Source organism: Rhinatrema bivittatum, chromosome 11, assembly GCF_901001135.1.
Source record: "Rhinatrema bivittatum chromosome 11, aRhiBiv1.1, whole genome shotgun sequence".
NCBI classification, from domain to species: domain Eukaryota; kingdom Metazoa; phylum Chordata; class Amphibia; order Gymnophiona; family Rhinatrematidae; genus Rhinatrema; species Rhinatrema bivittatum.
In genome coordinates, this window is record NC_042625.1 from 20663358 (window position 1) to 20685934 (window position 22577).

At 45.4% G+C, this 22577-nt stretch overlaps 1 protein-coding gene across 3 annotated transcripts in view; it reads left to right on the forward strand.

Moving 5' to 3' along the window:
• Nucleotides 1-22577, forward strand: part of ZCCHC8 (zinc finger CCHC-type containing 8) — a 59814-nt gene that overhangs the window by 19746 nt on the left and 17491 nt on the right. For all 3 annotated transcript variants that reach the window (XM_029619266.1, XM_029619265.1, XM_029619264.1), the window contains exons 5-11: nucleotides 807-884; nucleotides 8267-8370; nucleotides 9384-9452; nucleotides 9593-9653; nucleotides 10094-10236; nucleotides 11953-12101; nucleotides 12706-12830. In XM_029619266.1, coding sequence (XP_029475126.1) covers nucleotides 807-884; nucleotides 8267-8370; nucleotides 9384-9452; nucleotides 9593-9653; nucleotides 10094-10236; nucleotides 11953-12101; nucleotides 12706-12830 — 729 coding nt within the window. The remainder of the gene's footprint in view (nucleotides 1-806; nucleotides 885-8266; nucleotides 8371-9383; nucleotides 9453-9592; nucleotides 9654-10093; nucleotides 10237-11952; nucleotides 12102-12705; nucleotides 12831-22577) is intronic.

Consider the following 22577-nt stretch of genomic DNA (forward strand, 5'->3'; position numbering starts at 1 on the left):
GCTTAGGTACATCCCAGGAGTTTGGACTGATCTAGGTTCATTCAGGGAAAGGAAAATTGGTTGTTTCCTGCTAAATTTTGTCCCTGTAGTACCCCAGATCAGTCCAGAGACCCACCCATGTACTGGGAGAAAGAGATTGCCGCTTGTACTGTTGCTTTTTATATAGTGCGAAGTTGTTGAAGGTTTTCAGTGCTGATCGCTTATGTTAAATTTGGGAAACAAGTTTTCCATTGTCTTTATGGGCAGCTTCACCTTCTTCCAGCTTGTTGGAGGAAAGAGAGTTTGCTTAGAAATGTATGGTTGTTGCTGTCATCTTGGCTTGGATTCAGGTCAATACTGAGGGACTGCAGGTGGCACACTGGGTTATGTAGGATCAGTGAAACTTTGTCTCCATCTGCTGGCAAGGAGACAAAACCCAGGAGTCTGAACTGATCTGTGATACTACAGGAACAAACATTAGCAGGTAAGAACCAGTTTTCCTTTCTGAGTTATAAAAATGTATCTAGTATGCTGGATGCTATTACGAGGTGGAGTTTGGCATTGTTGGGTGTTTTGAGTGTTACTGTTAATGAAAAATCTTTGAACTAACTTGTGTACTGAATGTGAGGGGCAACACCTAAAGGATGTATGTTGTAAACCTGGTATTGCTGTTTTTTTGTATTGAAATAGAACTGACTCAGTAAAAATGTTAAATATATATATATCTGGTAAAAGGTTGTATGTAATATTACAGTTGGGTACTGTTTTTTTCAGTTTTCATTTCTTAAACAATTATCCTTTTCTTTTGTTGGATGCTTTTCTGTCAGCCATCCAGTGTTGTGATGGAAGAGGACAAAATAATAAACACTTCTACTACAACGAAAAAAATAAAGGATGCCTTCAGTGTAAGTTAATGTACTGTGCTCAAGTTTTAAAATTTGTATTCTAAAACTCTTCTAGGAAATTGCATCAAACTGGGGGAGGGCATGTCAGTACGTTGGGTTTAACTCCCTCTTCTTCCCCTGCCATATATAATGGGCAAATCAGTCTCGTCGCCTCGAGTACCCACTTAGAGTACATAATGCTTTGGTCAGGAATTGTACCTGTATGTGATTTGGTGTGTAGTGCTATATGGATGCCTACATAAAATATTCAAATTAGATTTATTTGTTTAAGCATCTTGTTTTTAAATATTTATGCACAAATATTTTGAAATATTAAATGAAGTGAGATCTCTCTTCTGTGATAGTCCTGGGGCAGTTGCTTCCGAATGAATGGCCGAGGTTCTGGAGCAGCCTTGTATCTGCCATGCTTTAGCACGCTGCTCAGTAGAACCAGGGGTCATGAAATGAAACTCCAGGGAGGATGACTCAGAACCAGTGTCGGGGAAATATTTCTTCACGGTGGTGAATGCCTGGAATGCCCTTCTGGAAGAGGTGGTGAAGACGAAAACTGTGAAGGAATCCAAAGGGGCATGGGATAAACACTGTGGATCCCTAAAGGCTAGAGGTTGGAAATAAAGAAAAGAGTGCATGGGGGGTAACTTACTGGTGTGGCAGTTGCTACCCTTAACAAATAAGCCTTGATGCTGTTAATGCAACTCCATCATTGCTCTCTGCTTCAACAGCAGTTTGAAAAGGAGAATTGAATTCAGACAGCAGCCACTGAGAGTGCTGACTTTTATGGTTTGGGGCACAAATAAACTTGGGGATAACTAACTGATGCGGCACTTACTACCCTTAATCACTAAGCCTGATACTTTTGATGCAACACCAACGTTGCTCTCTGCTTTCACGGCAACGGTTAAGGGAAATTGGATTCAAACAGCATCCGAGGGCCCTGACTTTTATGGTCTGGTAAACTGATAAGCATGGGGGGGTAACCTGCACAGTGCAGCAGATAGTGGCATAAGCTTGCTGGGCAGACTGGATGAATCATTTGGTCCTTTTCTGGCATCATTTCTATGTTTCTATATTTGCTTGCTTTTGGGGCAGGATAGGGCATGGTTCCCACACTGAAAGAACAGACTTTCTCTTCCAGCCACTCTGCAGTACTGCATATGAAATTGTTGAATAAAAGTGGTCTCTGTATTGATCCTTCTGGTTCTCTGCTATCCATGCTTCATTTATTATCACCTTCTATTTATAAAGTATTTCTTAGCATACAGGTCCAGAACCAGTGGGTTATGCACCTCTACCAGCATATGGAGATAGAGCAAAGCTGACCTCACAGAATATATACACCCCTGCGCTGACATCAGCCCACAGTATTCTCAGTCTCCAGCAGATGGATGGGCATTTCCCTACTGGGGATTGCTTAAAAATTTTAAAGGAGAAAAGGAGGAGGGAAATTAATTCACCCTGCCCACCTGTGGTGATACCTTATCGTCCCTCCCTCGGTCGAGAATTCCTGAGGTGATATCCTTGGAGCCCTCCCTTGGATAAGTGCCTTGGGCCGGTAGCTGGTTTCCAGCTGGCGTGGACTTAGCTGTTAAAGGGAAAAAAAAACTGAAAGGCAAGCGGGTGCAAGAAGCAGAAAGTGGCTGTGAAGGTGCTTTCCTTTCCCCCTGCATCCAGAGACCAACCTTGTTCTCAGCCAGACTGGCTGAGCTCAGTTAATTTAAAAAAAAAAAAAAAAAAAAAAAAGAGAGAAGTGGAGTTAAGTAAGGCTTCCTCTTTTTCTGGTCTCCTTGCTTGGCGTGCCGATCCAACATTAGTTCCCACCTCCAGGGGAACTTAGGGGACATGAGCAGCTTGGCAGATAGAGCAGCCTCTTTGGCTAGGCCCCACTGTCAGGCTTGACTTCACCCCATGGTAGGCCGCGGTGGCATTTTCATCCGGTTTTTCTTGTGCGTTAGCCTGCCCTCTTCAGTTACGTCTGTTCGTGCTTGTGCATCTGGCTGTGCTTCCAGTTTGTGTACCTAGTTGGGCACCTAGTTAGATGCATTGGGGGCACCTGCCTGGGCGCTTAGTTATGTGCGTACGCACATGTGTGAACCTATGTATGTGCACTGTCTGAGCATCCTGGTGGGAGCTCAGTTTTGTGCGCTGATCAGAACATTGTGTTGAGTTCCTAATGTTTGGGTGGATACATTTTGAGTGCCTATTTTTTTGCAGCACTAACACAGCTAGGCGCACGGTTATCAGAGCGTACTGACATCCTGATGGCACCCATAGCAAAAAAAAAAGCCTAAGCACCTTGACTTTTGTTCTGCTTGCCATATTCATTGTGCTGCTTGCCATATTCATTAATTATACAGTTCATTTTGAACTAAGCTTGCCATATTCAGGCATCTCAGCCTGGTGTTCCCTCTAACTTGTGTCAGCGCTGTTTAGAGGCTCAGAAGGAATTGTCTCCATCTGATTTTACAAAATCTGGCTCTTCCCAGCTTGATGTGAGAATGAAAAAAAAAGAAAAGAGCTGTCTGAGGTATTGCCTGATTTTGGGTCTCCCCTAACTGTTTCCTCAGTGGGGGGAGGTAGTTCAGGTTTTGGCATAGATCTCTGGCACAGTCTTTGGCCCCGGGTCAATTCTTAGTGGTTCAAGGTCGCAGGCTGCGGATTCCCACACGCCTGGTGCTGCAGATAGGCCTCGGCGTACACCTAGACCTGCTGTGGGCCTCCCAGATAGAGACCAAGATGGCACGGATGATGAGGCCAATCCTTACTCCCTGGAGGATGGGAAAATTCCTCTGGAATTGGAGCTGTATAGAACTATGCTGCGTTTCTTTAATAGAGGTAAGTTATCAGCCCTGATTTTCTAAACATTGAAGATGCTGGGGTACTGGGAGCTGAATTCATGTCTGAACCAAAGAAGGATCCCATTTTGATTTCTTTGCATAAAGCCTCATGTTTCTTCCCTATTATGGAGGCCATTCAAGAATTGATTGATCTTGAATGGGGCACCCCGGAAGTTAATTTTAAAGGGGGACGAGCCTTGAAAGGGCTATACCCTTTGGATCCGGCTACGAGAGAGCAATAGCTTTTTCCAAAAGTGAATGTGCTTGTGTGTGCCATTACCAAAAGGGATGACTATCCCCATAGAAGAGGAAACGGCCTTGAAGGATGCACAGGATAGGAGAGTTGAGGATATGCTTAAGAAGGCCTTTGAAACGATGGCAATGAATTTGCAGATAGCTTCTTGTTTTCGCTGATGGCTCGCTTTTGTTTACTTCTCTCTCAGGCGGTCAATGAAAGACTGTGATGGAACCAGCCTCCACTTTTTTGGCAGATGCTGGCTGTGATTTGGTCCACGCTTTGGCCAGATGGGTGGCTTCAGTAATAGCGGCCAGGTGTCAGCTATGACTTAGAAGTTGGTCCTCCAATGCAATTTTGAAGTCTGACCTTACGATATTGCCCCTCGAAGATTCGCTCTTGTTTTGGAGCGAGCTGAAAAAAAAAAGCCCTATAAGTGGGGTGAGACCCAGGTTTCTCGGTTATCCGTCAATAAGAAACAGACGCCATGCTTCTCCAGCATGAGAGGTCGTACTAGGGGTTTCAAATGTTTTTGACCTTACAGAGGAGTGACCTTTCAGAGGGCTTGACCTTTGGGTTGGTCTCAGTCCTTTCAGCCCAGACAGGGTACAGACTCAGGTAGTGAAACCCCTTGAGCCTCTCAATGAAGGTGTGCCGACCCATCCCCGGGAATAAAAGGAAAGAGGTCGTCTCCTTGTTATCGGAGGTGGGTTGAGATCACGTCAGACGAGTGGGTTCTGGAGGTGAAGAGATATGGATATACTCTGGAGTTTCGTAATGTTTACTGGGACATTTTCATGTGTCTCCCTGCAACTCTCCACAGAAGAGACAGGCAGAGGAGTGTTAATTATCAAGGCTCCTCAGTCTGAGGACTGTAGTTCGTGCCCACGTTTCAAGAAAATGCGGGCTGATATTCCATTTATTTTGTTGTTCCCAAAAAGGAGGGGTCTTTTCGTCCCTCCTAGATCTCAAGGAGGTCAGCCATCATTTGCGGGTTACTCATTTTTGCATGAAGCTTTACGCTCCATGATAATGACAGTACTGTTGTTGGAGTTCCTGACATCTCTGGACTTGTCAGAGGCATATCTTCATATGCCCATCTGGCTAGAACATCAGCAAGTTGTGCGTTTCGCAGTCTTTGGATGCAATTATCAGTTCAAGCGCTGCTTTATGGTTTGTCTACCGCGCCCAGAACATTTTTCCAAGGTTATGGTGATGGTAGCAAAGTTGAGAAAGTATGGGATTCTGGTTCACCCATGATTGGCTGATTCGGGCCAGGAGTCTAGAAGAGTCTCGCGCAAGGTGATTTTCTTGTTACATGAACTAGGTTGGCAGGTAAACCTGACCAATCTTTGGCCATCCCAGACCATAGAGTATTTCTGTGTTCAGTTCAACAGAAGCGCAGGGCAGGATGTTCCTGCCAGAAGGCTATATTCAGAAGCTGGCATAAGAGCATCTGTTGCCGAACACTATATGCCAGACAGTCTGGTCTTATCTACAGGCACTCAGATCAATGGCACCAACCCTGGAAGTGATGCTGTGGTCAAGGGCGCATATGTGCCCCCTTGAGTGCACTCTGCTGGCTCTTTGGAGCCCACAGTCTCAGGACTATTCAGTTCAACTTCTTCCAGTGAAGACCTCCATACAACTGCAGTGGTGGTTACAAGAGGATCTTATAAGAAAAGAGGGTTTTCCCTAAGATCACTGAACTGGCTAGTACTCCCGACGAATGCAAGCCTTCAGGGTTGGGGAGCTTACCGTCTGGAGTTGACGGCGCAGGGGCTTCGGAGACAGTCACTCTGGAGCATCGATCAGCTGGAAGTCCATGCTCTCCGGTTGGCATGCTTGTGGTTCAGCGACAACTTGCAGGATCAAGCGATCCAGATAATGTCGTGCAGTGTGACTGTGGTGACTTACATCAGTGACAGGGAAGAGCCGAGAGCCAGCAAGTGTTGCAGGAAATAGCCCAACTTATGGAATGGGCGGAAGTGCATCTTCAGGAGATCTCAGCCTCGCACATTGCAGGAAAAGACAATATAAGAGCCGACTTCTCAGCAGACAGAGTCTGAATCCAGGAAATTGTGAATTATCAAGAGGCGTTCCAGCTTGTAATGGATCGCTGAGGCCTTCTGTTTCTGGACCTTCTGGTGACTCAAAGCGAAGGTGCCTCACTTCTTCAATCGCAGGAGATATCTAAGGTTGTTGGGCATCGATGCACTCGTGCAGGAGTGGCCGGAGGGAAGCTGAAGAATGCCTTCCCCCGTAGCCCATGTTAAGCAGAGTGATTTGAAGGATCAAGAGTCACACAAATGGTGCTTCTAGTGGCACCAGATTGGCCCAGGAGACCGTGATATGCAGTTTTGCGAAGGCTCCTGGTGGACTCCCCTCTCCTGTTTTCAGCTCACAGGGATCTGCTATTGCAGGAGCCTGTTCTTCACAAAGATCCAACTCAGTTTTGTCTTATGGTATAGCCCTTGAGAAGGCTCAGTTGCTGGTGTGTGGATATTCTACTGTGGCGATTGCTACCTTGCTACAAGCAAGAAAGTTCTCCACTTCCTTAGCATATGTATGAGTTTGGCGAGTGTTTGAGCGGTTCTTTCTTGTTCAGTTAAGATTCCACTCATTTTGGAATTTTTTGCAAGATGGCCCTTAATTCACTAAAGTTATAGATGGTGGCTCTTGCCTGTTCCCAAGTTAGGTGAATGGTGGACCCTTGTCGGCTCATCCCAATGTGGCCTGTTTCTTAAAAGGAGTGAAGCTTCTTTGTCCTCCCTTGCAGTTACCAGTGCATTTGTAGAGTTTTAATCTAGTTTTTGGTTTTTTGGTGGACCCCACTTTTCGACCGGTAGCCTCTCCTTGAGGTTATTGACCTTGAAAACTGTTTCATGTGGCAAATTGTTCTGCGCGTAGAGTATCCGAACTGCAGGCCTTGTCTTGCTGGGAAGTCTTCTACGGGTGAGTCTGGGGGCAATACAGCTGCGTACTGTTCCATTTTTTTTTTTTCCCGCCAAAAGTGGTCTCGGATTTTCATTTGTCAGTCATTGTCCCTGCTATCTCTGGACAGGGAAAGAGATATGGAGGAATATCGCATGTTATAGTTCTTTGATGTCAAGAAGCATATTTTGACACATCTGGAGGTTTTCGGACCTCTCAGGAAGACGGATTGCCTGTTGTTCTCTATGGAGGGAGTAAACAGAGCAAGCCGGCATCGCCATCTACATAGCCCGCTAGATTAAGGAGATAGTCATCGCCACATATGTGGATGTTGAGCAGCTGTTGCCATTCCACTAGGGCTCAGGCAGTGTCATGGGCAAAGATTAGATTTGTCTCCCATCACCATTTGCCAAACTGCAACGTTGTCCTCTTTACACATCTTTTTCAGGCATTACCACGTGGATGTGCAGGCCTGGGAGGACACAACCTTTGCACGTGTGGTGTTGATCGGACCTTGGACAGCCTCCCATCCTGTTTGGGAGTAGCTTTGGTACATCCCACTGGTTCTGGATCCACCAGTCCATATGCTGAGAGGAGAAATTACTACTTAACTGATAATCTCTTTTTCTTTAAAGAGGACAGGTGGATCCACCTTCCCGCCCTCAGCTGCCAGATGATTGTGCTATTGTCCTCCTGTGTGGTTGCGTGTTCCAGGGGTTATGGGTAAGTGTTACTCCAGTCCCTAGACTAGTGTTACACTCTTTGAGCGTAATATTTTCCTGTTGGCTGAGTGCTGGAATGGTTATCAGTTCATAATTTTTTGTTAGTTTGTCCTCAGTTGGCTTTTGCAGAGAATACTGGCTGGGTGATGTCAGTGCAGGGGTATATATACCGTGATGTCAGCTTTGCTCCGTCTCCATCTGCTGGTAGAGGTTCATAACCCACTGTTTCTGGATTCACCTGTCTTTATTAAAGAAAAGAAAGTTATCAGGTAAGTAGTAATTTCTCCTTTTGTAGAATGAACTCCAGTTGCACAGTTAGTTTTAGTCTCTGATGTGGGAGCAATGTCTGAGCCCTGTTGAATTTACACTAGGTCACATCTAGTGCTCTTCCCTGGTTGCCCAGTCAAAGAAATTGTTGGAATTTATGTAATGCGTTCTTGAAGAGGGGCTTTCCTATTTTGGAGCTTGACATGTGCCTAATAGGGGAAGGGAAGAAGCTGGGCTCAACCTTAAATGATCTTAGTCCAACATGCTTGACCCATTTTTGACCAGGGTGCAGAGGTGATGTAAATGAACCCTTGGATTTGTATAATGAGATCTCAAAATGGTCAAACCAGTTCATTCTTACTACTGATCCTATGGTTTGTTTTTATGCAGGTTGTAGGAAGTGTTCTGTATTTTACCAATTTCTGTCTTGATAAACTTGGGCAGCCTTTACTAAATGAAAACCCTAATTTGACAGATGGATGGGAGATACCTAAGTATCCTATTGTGAAACCAGGTTCTTTGTGTTTTGTTTTGGGGGTTTTTTATGACGTAAGACATGTAAAAGATTTACCATTATTTTGTTGTAATTAAGCAAATAACTCAGAAGGAATGTAGGATCGGAAAAGATCCAGAACACACTGGGGGATGGTTTAAAGAGTAAACTTCCGCTCTTCCTTTAGATCTTTGTAACTGAAAAATGACATTTTTGGGGGAAGAGAATAAAAGTAAATTTTCTCAATTTTTTTTGTAGGATAGAGGTAGAATCAAATGTTTGTTAAGAGGTATTGGGAATAGGGCATGTGAGCGAATAACCAACTGAATAATAATTTAACATCAGGCACTTTAATCTTTGTTTACCCTGCTGCTCAGGAGTTTCATATGATACTTCTGGGCCCTTGACACTTTAAAACAGCCCAGAACAAAATAGATAAAGCAATTAAGGCTAAATTTCCGATATTTGAATATCAATCTTTATTTGGCCCAGCAGCTTCTTCCTGCTCCCTTAAGCTTTCAGCTCAGCTGTAGTTGGCCTCTGTTACCATGAATTAAAATTACCCAGGGATTTCTCCTCTACCTTTTAAATATTCCCCTCCTAACTTACCCCAGCCATTGCAGTGGTGGTCTTCAACCAGGAGCCACAAAACTCAGCTTCTTTCAGAACTTGGCTAACATGGATCTTAAATATAGCCACTAGGTTTCGCTGTTGAGCAATGACCGAGACTCCCTCCCAAAGCAGCACTCACAGCATCTCCAGCCTAAAGTGCAGAAGCCTGGCTCTGGGATCAAACCCAGATCCTCTGTATGGCAGTGCCGTGCAGCCGTCCCGTGAATGTTAATCTTGAAGAGTCAGTTGTGGTTCTATAAAGAGTAAATTATGTTTAAGAAGCTGCAAGATTTTCTAAAACACTTATTGGCAGTGAGGTTAGAAAAATAGTGGATATCCAAGTATGCTAAAATGTTTGAAATTTTATTCTTTAATGGAAATTCCTTAATGGTTCTTACAAAGATATCAGCAAGTTTTTAAACAGATTGTGGCTCTAGAGGGTCAAGACATACTACAAGTAAAGGCCAAAAGGTTTGTAACTCTTTTTTTCTTAAAAAAAAAAAATATATATATATATATATAACTTTTCTAGAACTCAGTGTTGGAAAAAAAAAAGTAAATTGATTATATATGCTTAGTGAAATTCTGTTTTCTGTGTCTTGAACAAACAGGCCAAAAGCGAACTGCTTTAATTGTGGTTCTGAAGAACATCAGCTAAGAGACTGTCCACAGGTACCTTTCTCCATGTCTTTCTTAACTGTGATAAACTATAAATAGATGTCTCGTCACCTGTCATAAAACAATGCTGGGTATTCAGGCAATCAGAATGATTGATCAGCTATTCTTGTTCTTCATAGCTGCAGCTTTGTGAAATTAAAGCCATAATACTGCCATGGCTTATTTTATTTTGTTTTTTAAATTTCTCTAGAACACAGTGGTTGTTGGTCTTCGTTCGCTCTCTGAATACAGTTGTCCTTTAGTGCTTTCCCTAGTACTGTGATTTAATGATTGGGGCCCTTGCTTAAAAGTAGTTACTACAGTTTAGTTCACTTGCCCTTCAGAGCTGGTCTATGGATAGAAATATTATCAGACTGCTGTTCCAAGTCAGTTTGGTTGTATGTTACTGCATGATGCTTTAACAGAATTCTTTATTCTAAGTGTTTGTCTTTAAGCCACGAGATCTTGCCCGCATTAGTGGCAAAAGAAAAGAGTTCATGGATTTATGCGGTGAAGCTGGTAATCAAAATTATCAACAACGTTACCATGCAGAGGAAGTAGAAGAACGTTTTGGACGATTCAAACCAGGCATCATTAGGTAAACTCAAAAGGAATGTTTTGCAATTTTTGAGTCCAGTCAAAATGACATTTCTCTCCTTTTATTTATTGTGGAGTGGAGGAGTAGCCTAGTGCTTAGAGCAGCAGGCTGAGACCTAGGGAAGTCGGTTCAAATCTTACTGCCACTCCTTGTGACCTGGGGCAAGTCACTTAACCCTCCATTGCCTTTAGGCAATGGAGGGTTAAGTGCACGCGATTCAGTATTTTAATTTTAACAGTATTCCTGTGCACGCGATTCAGTATTTTAATTTATTAAAATTAGGCCTGGCGGTAAAAAGAGGCGCTAGGGACACTACTGCGTCTGTAGCGCCTCTCTTTTTGACTGAAGCGGTGGCTGTCAACAGGTTTGACAGTTGACGCTCAATTTTGCCGGCGTCGGTTCTTGAGCCCGCTGACAGCCACGGGTTCGGAAACCGGACGCTGGCAAAACTGAGCGTCCGGTTTTCGACCCGCCAGCCGCGGGCCCATTTTAAATTTTTTTATTTTTTTACTTTTTTAAACTTTCGGGACTTCCGACTTAATATCGCCATGATATTAAGTCGGAGGGTGCACAGAAAAGCAGAAACCGGCGATATTAAGTCGGAGGTCCCGAAAGTTTAAAAAAGTAAAAAAAAAAAAAAATTTAAAATGGGCCCGCGGCTGGCGGGTTGAAAAACGGACGCTCAGTTTTGCCGGCGTCCGGTTTCCGAACCCGTGGCTGTCAGCGGGCTCCAGAACCAACGCTGGCAAAATGGAGTTTTTACTGCTTTTCTGTGCACTTTCCCGGTGCCTGGAGAAATTAGCGCCTACCTTTTGGGTAGGCGCTAATTTCTGAAAGCAAAATGTGTGACTTGGCTGCACATTTTGCTTTCTGAATCGCGCGGGAATACCTAATAAGGGCCTTCAACATGCATTTGCATGTTGCAGGCGCTATTAGGTTTGGGGGGGGGGGGGGGGGGTTGGACGCGCTATTACCCCTTACTGAATAAGGGGTAAAGCTAGCGTGTCCAAAAGCAGGCTAACTGTGTGCTCCATCGGAGCGCACTGTACTGTATCGGCCTGTTAGTTTGCGCACACAGCCCTCCAGGGACAGGGAAATACCTACAGTGCCTGAATATTAGTTCCCAGTGAAAAGGCATGAGCTAAATAGAAAAACAATTGTGTACTGAAAATGGTGCCTCAACTTGTGTAAGTATTGATAGCAAGAGATGCAAACAGAAAGTCACGTTGGAACAGAAACATGTAGTACTCTTTACTCAGATGGACATCAGATGGCAGGAAAGATATGGTGGAAAGAGGAGTGCGTAAAACATACATGTCAAAAAAATTAGTAGTTCCCCTTTACTTTTATCTTCTTCCTCTTTACCTTTTTCAATGTAGTGGCTAATTTTTAGAGTACCATGTTTTAATACAGTGGTGCTATGGATATTGGCTAAAAAACATTTTAGGATAATGCAGACTAAAATTTTCAAAAAAACAGATTAAATATAAATCAAAACTTGTTAAAACAGTGAATTTTGTGCCACACTTCCTACATGACTTGTTGCGGACAGGAGAATTTTACTTAACTATTATCTATAAATTATTATTTAAAAAGGGGGCATTTTGCTCAATTTTGCATTCATTCTTTGATGAGAATATGCAAAATGACCTTGTGGTTTTCAAATTTTAGCTTCAGTAAGTGCATTTTTTTCACTCAGTTTGTTTTTCTTTCTAGTGAGGAACTGCAAGATGCACTCGGCCTGACTGAAAACAATCTCCCACCATTTATATATCGCATGCGTCAGCTGGGCTACCCCCCGGGGTGGCTGAAAGAAGCAGAGTTGGAAAACTCTGGCCTTTCACTTTATGATGGTGATGGAAAAGGTAAAGGTTTTTCCTGGAAGCTGGGTGAAATAAATTCATCTTTCTAGCACGTGCTGCAGTTCTCTCTCTGATACTCCAGAAGAATCTGTACAGTGTTCCCTTGGCCAGAGCTTGTATGTAACCACCTGCATCCACAAATAGAGGTTCTGGTTAGATGTGGAGAACAAATTTAGTCATGAAAAGCTGAAGCCTCAATCAGTCTTACTCTTTGCTTTCCCAAAGCTGCTAACTCTTGCCTTCTTCAGGTTTCCACAGTAGTCACCTGTAAGTTAGCATTACCCATGTTTACCTCAATTATTGAATACTTATGAATCATATTTTAAGCCACTGCTAAGTCATCCTATAAAATATAATAATATATTCCTTTTTATTTTTTGGTTTGTTCCTGCTCAATCAGTTACAGTGCTATGAGCCATCATTCATAACCACCCAAGGAATTTTGGCCTCTATTTTATAGAGGCATCCTAATTCTCTTAGGCCAGTCGTTCCAGTGACAGTCCTTGGCCAGGGATCACATGTTGGGGCTTTCTAGAATTCTGTAATGCAGGTTGGTTTTGTCGCTTCTATCGCTGTTGGTTCTAATACATTGGTGGCTTTGGAATAGATACCAGCGATGGTGAACTTGAAGATGACGATTCCTGTGGAAAGACCAAGTGCGTCACTTATGATGTATCCAAATTAGTGACCTATCCTGGTTTTAATACCTCTGCTCCAAGAGGAATCGCCGATGTAAGTATACTTCACTGTGCAGACTTTACAGTTAGATGGGGGCCTTCTCTCCTATATTTGTTTCCATGTACCTCATAATTAATATTTCCTAGTGTGTAGCCAGATGGACTCAGAACCATTGGGTTATTTTATTTACATTTTTTATGTTCCACTTTTCATACTTTTTCAGCACTTCAAAGAGGATTACATTCAGGTAATGTAGGTATTTTCCCAGAGGTCTTACAATCTAAGTTTGTACCTGAGGCAATGTAATGACAAGTGGGTATGGAACCCTGGTCTCCTGGTTCATAGCCTGCCTCTCTAACCACTAGACTACTCAATCTCCCCTGCAAGCAGATGGAGTCGGAGTCAGTTGCAAAACTGACGTCACCTCACATATAGCCCTGCAGTGACTTCAGCTCTCTAGTATTCTCCGTCTCCAGCAGATGGTGGACGTATCTCTCGTTATGGGGATTGTTCTACTTTTTGGAAGGAGAAATTCTGCATTTCCTAGCGTGTAGCCAGATGGACTCAGGACCAATGGGTATTGTGCTCTTCTGCTAGCAGATGGGAGACAGAGTCAGATTTCAAAGCTGACGTCACTCTACATATACCTGTGCAGGAAGCTTAGCTCTTCAGTATTTCTCAGTCTCCCAGCAGATGCGGACACTATCCCACACACTAGAATAGTGTAACAATTTAAAACAAAGAAGAAGAAAATTTACCTTAAGTTCGAGCCCCTCTTCTCCTGCGGTGATACCTAAGGGTCCCTTAACTAGTCAAGCGTTCCTGAGGTGATTTCCGAGATCCCTCTCGCCTTGGTCCGGCAGCCGATTCCTGGCATGGACTTAACCCCTCTGGGTGGCTGAAAGGCAGTGGGTGCAGAATCGAGCGCAGCGGAGAAGGTATTTCCCTCTTTCACGCACCCCCTCCCCCCCCCCCGCAGCTGGAGATCGCTCGGCACGCGATCGGTGAGTGCCGAGAACAGGTAAGGTAGAAACCTTTAAATCTAAGTCTCCAGAGCTCGAACAGCCGTACCGAACACTTCTTCCGCAAGGTTTTAAAGGGCACCGATCGGGTTCAGCAGCCCTGGTTAGGCTAGGCCCCGATCCGGTGCAAGGGTCCACACACGTGGAGACCCTTGGGGGGGGGGGGGGGCACCATTTTGTAAACTGGATCGTCGGCGCCATATTTCCCTCCTCATCCGGCGGTACGCATGGGGCAGATCGGTCGGCTGATGCGCCCAACTTGTGTGCGTCCAACCTTGCCATATGCATAGCTGTGCGCACAACTAAGCGCAACCTGTGCGAACGAGGCGCATCCGGCGCACCCGTGCACATAACTCCACGCACAGCCACCTGGAGGTTTGCCACACGCACAAACAAGGCACCACCGACCAAGAAGGCCAAGGGACCCTCCCTTTGCACAGTCTGTCGCATAAGAGCCGCGCAATCAGAATTGGAGCCACTCCTGTGCCAGCAGTGCGAAGAAGCTCAAAGGGAACCAAAACCCTGACCCCCCTACGGTCGGGAGAAGGATCCGGAACCACTGATGATTGTACTCCGGACCTATGTATCTCTGGCTCGGCTCTGCCACAGGAGGGCACCTCGGGGGTGCCACTCTAACCACCCCTGGGTTCAACATGGACCCAGGGACCTTCTCCTGGGTGGAATTCTTTAAAAGGCTGCAAACCTTCGTTCAGGTACAACCAGCCCCTGCTATGCACCAGGCTCAACACCGCCTGGAAGCTCAGGAGCCTCCCGGAGCTACTCAGATCTCTCAAGATATGCCTCACCTAACCAAGAGCCTCCCTACTTCGGAGCCAGACACATCTAAGGGAGAGAGCGACTCCCTGGAAGAAGGAGAAATCCCTCCAGGGATGGAACCCTCGGAGAAAGTTCTTTTCCCTGTACGTACCCGGATCAGTTGAGCCTCCTGTCCAGCAGATGGAGACAGACCAAAACTGAAAGGGTATCCTATATTAGGACAGAGCCTACCCTACAATCCCTTCAGTATTTGTCTGTCTCCAGCAGATGCCGGCAGCTCACCCTGCGGTTCCCTTTCCTTCTTAGCTTGCCTGTGCCTTGCGGGGTCTTTTCTTTCTTTTGTGGCAAGCTCAAGCAAGTATTTGATTGTATTAACTCACAGTAAAAAAAAAAAAAAAAAGTTAATAAGGAATTTAGCTGGTTCCTCTGTGTTTAGGGAGACAGTTCTGTCTTCCTCACTCTTGGGGGGGCCATGGGGGGCTTGCCCCTTGAATTATTTCAGCCTAGGCGCTCTCCCCAGTGACCTGTATAGCTTGGGGCGATACTGGTGGTCCAAACACTCTCCCTGACTAACTGCCTTGCCCCGGGGCGTCTTAATTCCTTGTGTGCCCTGACAGGGATGTTTCATTCCCCTGCTTAAAACAAAAAAAAAAAAGTTGACAGCAAGTTAAATCTTATACGTTACGGAAGGCAATAGTGTTTTTGCAGTCTTGTTCTGTCAGTATCGGGAGAGTGCAGGGTTCGATCGCCTGCACTTGCTGCCCGGGGGAAATCAGCTCAGCTGATTGCTGATTCGCGGCGGCTCCATCTGTTTACTGATGCCGCATTCTAACCTTTGTTTAGCCTGCGGGGAGCCGGCCTCCTGGCTCTCCCTCAATGGGCTGTGTTCCGGCTGCTTGCTGGGTGGGGAGGGCTCCTTGGCAGCACTGAAGACGACGACCCGGGGGGCGCGCTTCCCGCCGCAAGGCCAGGCCGTTCCCGACTCTGTAAACCGCGGGAACAGCGGCCATCTTGGGGATTAGTGCAGCTGCCGATTCAGGGCTGCAGGAGGCAGAGGAGTCAGATTTGCAGGTATCTCCCCCAATTTAAGTCCTGTGCGTTCTCAGGGAAATGTCCCTGATCCCTTCCCTCCTCCCACAGGAAAATCTTCCCGGCCACGTTTTTAATCAGATTTTGTGCTTTTAATGCACAAATATTATTTGGCTAGTCTGCAGGAGGAAGATGACCCCCCACCAGGTCATCCTCCCTCAAAGATCCGTCGGATGCCCGTCCCACTACCTCCCGCTGCGCTGGCTGTGCAAGGCTCCATTTGGGTTCGGGTGGTGCCAGGGGCCCCCCAGATCCACCACAGCCTCCCGGGGATCCAGCCCAGGACCCGGATGTGGATTTCTCCTTACCAGCCCCTCCCTTTGAGGGAGATGACCCCTGAGTGCTCCACTTGTTTCAACGGGAAGAGCTGGAGCCGCTCATTCCCATCATCCTTCAGGAACTGGGGATTGATGTCCCCCCGGAGGATATGGTGACAGCCTCGATGCCGGCTCACACGGACCCGGTCCTGGTGGGACTCAGGGCACTTCCGCGCACGTTCCCTTTCCATCCCATGCACAAGCTACTTTTCTTACGGGAATGGGAAGTTCCCGAGACGGGTCTACGAGTGAGCAGAGCTATGACAAGCTCTATCCGCTCCCCGATGATTGCCTGGAAATGCTAAAGATTCTCAAAGTGGATTCTTCAGTATCTGCGGTTACCAAGCATACCACGATTCCAGTGGTGGGAACCACAGCTTTGAAGGATGTCCAGGACCGCAAACTTGAATTTTATCTCAAGCGGATCTTTGAGGTCTTGGCCTTAGGGGTCCGGGCGACAATCTGCAGCAGTCTCATGCAGCGGGCAATTCTTAGGTGGGTCCAACAATTGCTCAGTACCCAGGACCTCCCGTCTGCAGAGGCAGAGCAGGCTGAGCGTTTAGAGGGCGCCATTCCGTATGGAGCGGAAGCCCCTCTGTCCTTACCTGGACGATTGGCTCGTGCGGGCCAAGTCACTGACTCTCTGCAGACTAGCAGTCGACCGGTGCCTTGCTATCCTCACCTCACTCGGGTGGATAGTCAACTTCCCCAAGAGCAACCTTCAGCCCTCCCAGGTCCTGGAATTTCTGAGAGCATGCTTCAATACCCGAGTCGGAAAAGTATTTCTCCCGGGCGCTCAAACTCATCGATCAAGTGCGCAGCCTTCTTTCACTTCCGCTTCCCACGGCATGGGACTCCCTGCAGGTTCTGGGGACCATGGCCTCCACTATCAACCTGGTCCCCTGGGCTTTTGCGCATATGCGACCATTACAGAAAGCATTGTTATCCCGCTGGAAGCCAGTGTCCGAGCAGTTTCAGATGAATCTACCACTCTCCGACTCTACCATTGCAAACATACAATGGTGGCTGTCGCTAGCGCACCTCTTGAAGGGAATGCCTTTACTGACTCCTAAGTGGGTCGTAGTCACGACAGATGCCAGCCTCTCCGGGTGGGGAGCGGTCTGTCAATCCCAGACAACGCAGGGATACTGGTCCCCAGTCCAGTCCCGTTGGCACATCAATCGACTGGAAGCACGTGCTGTGCGCCTGGCTCTCAAGGCCTTTCTTCCTCTGATCCACTGCAAAGCGGTGCGCGTCCTCAGACTTCCACCACGGTGGCCTATATCAATCGACAGGGGGGCACCCAAAATCGTCTGGTGGCTCTAGAAGCCAGCAAGCTCTTCACCTGGGCGGAGCGACACCTGGATCGCCTGGCGGCCTTCCCACATAGTGGGCAAGGAGAATGTGCAAGTCGATTTCCTCAGCCGGCAAGTGGGAGTTGTCCGCCAGAGCGATGGATCGGATTGTTCGCAGGGGGGGGTCCTCCTCACCTGGACCTGATGGCTCCCAGATTCTTCAGCTGCTGGAGGGAGCATTGCTCGGAAGGAGTGGATGCTCTGGTCCTTCCTTGGTCTCACGACGTTCTCCTCTGTGTTTCCTCCGTGGCCCCTAGGGGGCAAAGTTCTCAGAAGAATAGAACTTCACAGGGGACCAGTCTTTCTCATGGCACCCAAGTGGCCCCGCAGACCATGGTTCGCGGACCTGATAAACCTGGCGACGGACGGTTCTCTCCGACTCTGCCATCTCCCACGCCTTTGACAGGGTCCCGTATTTTTAGACCAGGTGGATCGCTTCAGTCTAGCGGCCTGGCGTTTGAACGGCGGAGATTAAGGAAGAAGGGATATAAGGAGGAAGTTATTTCTACTCTGTTACGGGCTCGGAAGACATCTAACTCTCTCGCTTATGTCCGGGTCTGGAAAGTTTTTGAGAATGTTTGTGCGGAATCAGGCATTCCTGATACCCCAGGTTCTTTCCTTTCTCCAGAAGGGCTTATCTAAAGGTTTGTCTTTCAGCTCCTTGCGGGTTCAGGTGTCCGCTCTTGGCTCCCTCTTAGGATGGATATTCCGTGGCGGACCACCCGGATATCATTCCTTTCCTTAAGGGAGCTAAGCATTTGAATCCGCCTGTCCGGGCTTCTTGTCACTCGTGGAGTCTTAATTTGGTTCTTCGGGCTCTCTGTGAGGCTCCTTTCAAACCTCTCCGCCGGTCTACTCTTAAAGATCTGATGCTCAAGACTGTGTTCCTGGTTTCCATTTGCTCCGCCAAAAGAGTGTCTGAGATTCAAGCATTGTCTTGTAGGGAACCTTTTCTTCGTTTCTCGGATTCAGGGGTTTCCCTCAAGACGGTACCATCCTTCTTGCCCAAGGTTGTTTCTTCCTTTCATGTCAATCAATCAGTGGAACTCCCGGCTTTTTCCCCTGAGGATATAGCGGGTATGACAGGGGGTGATCTTAGGCATCTTGATATAAAGCGGATTTTAATGCGTTACCTTCAGATTACCAATGATTTCCGAGTTTCGGATCATCTCTTTGTCCTCTGGAGTAGCCCAAATAGGGGCAACAAGGCCTCTAAGGCCATGATTGCCCAATGGTTGAAGGAGGCGATTGCATCCGCCTATATCTGTCAAGGCCGTGCGGTCCGAGACTGCCTTAAGGCTCATTCTTTGCGTTCTCAAGCTACTTCATGGGTGGAGAGTCAGTCTGTCTCTTCCCAGGAGATATGCAGGGCAGCTACGTGGAAATCCCTGCATACTTTTGCCTCGTCATTACCGTCTGGATGTTTGGGAGCTGGGTTTTTGGTTCCTTCGTACGGCAGGTTCTTCGAGCGGGACTGTCTCGGTCCCACCCTATCTATTTATTTATTTATTTATTAGCTTTTATATACAAACATTCATGGGTACATCATGTGAGTTTACAATATAACTGAAGGAGGAAAATACAAAAAACGAGGGTGGGGGGAGGGGTGCAGCTAGGAAGAGAAGAAGGGGCGAGAGAAGAGAGGGAAAAAGAGGAAGAGAATAGGAACAGTACCTGATGGAAAAACAACAAAAGAACATATGTTATACATTGTGGATAACCTTATACACTATATATAAATTATACACTCCAAAAAGCACTATATACACAATATACATTATCTTTAACTAGTACATACAGAAGACACTATATATGACATTACAAATTATGCATTCAGAAAGGCAACTATATATAGTCTAGCAGGGGTTGCTATTGGGAAGGTAGGGTTTAAGGACCGGGGAAAGGGGGGTATAAAAGGGGGTAAATAAGGAGGTGCAGAGATATGAGAGACAAATCTGAGTACAATTAAAGGAATAAAGGGAAGGCTATAAGTACGGGAATGACAGTGCTCTTTCTCTGCAGGAGTAGAGGGAGCAGGGGGACTACGTAGGATTCGAGTCGGGGTAGGCAATTTTAAAGAGCCATGTTTTAACCCCTGTTAAAGCTTTGGTACATCCCACGGTCAGGACTGATCTGCATACGTACAGGGAAAGGAAAATTGGTTCTTACCTGCTAATTTTCATTCCTGAAGTACCACGGATCAGTCATAAGAACATAAGAAAATGCCACACTGGGTCAGACCAAGGGTCCATCAAGCCCAGCATCCTGTTTCCAACAGTGGCCAATCCAGGCCATAAGAACCTGGCAAGTACCCAAAAACTAAGTCTATTCCATGTAACCATTGCTAATGGCAGTGGCTATTCTCTAAGTGAACTTAATAGCAGGTAATGGACTTCTCCTCCAAGAACTTATCCAATCCTTTTTTTTTTTTTTTTTTTTTAATTTTTTATTTCTGAATTTCAAATATTACAATCCAGTAATACAATTATACTTCAAACAAGGTTTTAAATCTCAACATTACATCATCAACTTAAATCATTTTTAAACCCATTAAGTTTCTTCCTTCCTTGTTTCTAATGTACTAAACAAGACACTCAGGGAGAGAACATAAGAAACATTAGGAGTACCACAAGGCTCTTCCTTGTCACCCACACTATTCAATATATACCTCCTGCCCCTCTGTCAACTGCTTACGGATCTAAAATTAAAATTCTATCTCTATGCAGATGACGTACAGATTCTGATTCCCATTACAGAATCTCTCCCTAAATCTCTCGCCTTTTGGGAAATCTGCCTCAAATCTATAAACAGTCTGCTCACCAACTTGAATCTAGTTCTGAATGCAAATAAGACTGAACTCCTAATCATCTCCTCGGACAACTCGGCCTTAATCAATCCACCAGCAGGCAACACCCAGATCACGCAAGTAAGGGACCTTGGAGTAATCATTGATAACCGTCTGAATCTTAAGAAAGCCATCAATAACACTACCAAGGACTGTTTTTATAAATTACAAGTCATGAAAAGGCTCAAACCCCTCCTCCACTTCCAAGATTTCAGGACAGTGCTCCAAGTCACACTCTTCTCCAAAACAGATTACTGTAACTCTCTTCTCCTCGGGCTCCCTACTTCATCTATCAAACCATTACAGATGCTCCAAAATGCTGCGGCAAGAATCCTGACTAATACCAACAGAGGAACACACATCACTCCCATACTACAGAACCTGCACTGGCTGCCAATCAAATATAGAATATTACACAAGGCTCTCACTATAATCCACAAAGTCATTCACAACCAACAACAACTAGACCTCCAGATTCCCCTCAAATTATACTCATCAGACAGACCGATTCGAGAAGCATATAAAGGCACCCTGCAACCCCCCACAACGAAATCTACTCGCCTATCATCTACCAAAGAAAGAACCTTCTCTACAGCTGGCCCAACCATCTGGAACAAGATGCCCACAGAACTCAGATTAGAACCATGCCCGTCTACCTTCCGCAAAAAACTTAAGACATGGCTCTTCATCCAGGCCTTCACTTAACCTACAGTTCCAGCAATTCCTCACTAATTCAGACACTGACTCCTACCTAAACTCTCTGACAAGTGTAGCCTATACACTTATGCCTCTTCTCATCATATTATTGTATTATCTAATTTGTTCAGTTATGCCTTCTATCGCTCCGGCTATCCTAGCCCTCCAGGTTAATACCCCTTGTTATATGTAACTTTCATTTCTTGTTATATGGTTGACTTTGTTATTCCCCTCATGTTATCTGTAAACCGATCTGATATGAATTTTCTTTCATGAAGGTCGGTATATAAAAATGTTAAATAAATAAATAAATAAAACATAAGCAATAATTAAGGAAAACTTTTTAACATTCCTAATGGAATTAATTATAAGGGATTTCTAGGCCAATATATAATCCCAATTTAAGACTGAGACTGATCCTCCCTCTTTTGACTACGATATTCCTCTAAGAATTTCTCAAGATGTTCTGGTTCGTAATAAATATATTTCTTACCTTCTACATACATCACTACTTTACATGGAAATCTTACAGAAATGTTAATTCCAAACGTTCTCGCCTGATTGGCTAATGTCAAGAATTTTTTCCTTCGCAGCTGAGTTTCCCTAGCAACATCAGGGTATACCCATATCTTTTGGCCTAAGTACAAGGAGGACCTCTTTTCCAAAAATTTTTTTAATACTTTCTCCCTCTCTAATGATTGGGAGAATTTTACCAACAAAGTTCCCCTCCTTTCCACTTGGGCACTAAAAGACTCCTCTATCAATGCTGTAACATTCAAAGTTGTTTCAATCTGCTCTGTGGTTGCCTCAGTATTTTTCCAATTTATAAAATATGCACTTATTATTTTAGGTATTTTCTCAGGAGAGAATAGTAAAATCTCCTGTAAATAATTTTTCAATTGTTCTTTTGGAGAGGTCATCCTACACTTAGGAAAATTAACCATTCGCAAATTTACTTGTCGAATGCTATTTTCTATCATTTCTACTTTTTTTGAGAGGATTGTTTCACCCTGTATAATAGTTGCCTGAGTCTGTTTCAGCTGAGATATCTCTTGCTCTACTTTTTTAATTTCTAATTGGTTATTTACTACCAATAGATTCATATTAGATATTACTTTTTGCATATCACTAACATTTGTATTTAACCTTCCGATATCTTTATGGATTACATTTACTGCTTTCCAAATCATTTCCAATGTTACGGTTTCAGAATCTTTTTTAGTTAAATCCCTCTCCATTTGTACGAACTTAACATTAGAATTCTCAGATATATCTAAGCCATCTGATAAGGAGGAGGTTCTCAATTCTTCAGCCGGTACAGTTCTTATACCGGTTGTCTCTCTGTCCCTTGACGGGCAGAGGCCCCTTGCATCAGTAAGAGGGACACCCCCTCCTACTTCCTCTTGTATTACAGTCATTAAACATTTCACCTCCTCGATCGGGCTTGATTCCATGGACGCGTTCTGTCTCTGAAATAAGCCTGGTTCATTGTTTGACGCAATACCTTTTGGTGGGGTCGGTGTATTGGGAGCCCCGGGACTTAGAGTTACTTCTCCCAATGATGTGAGTGCCTGCTCTCCACTCATCATCATAGCGGGATTCTCCGGGGTTTCTTTGCCTATTATAGAATAGAATCCTGGTAACGTTGTTTGAATGGGTGTGGGTCGAGCTGGGGTCGAGGCATCCTGCTTTACCTTTCC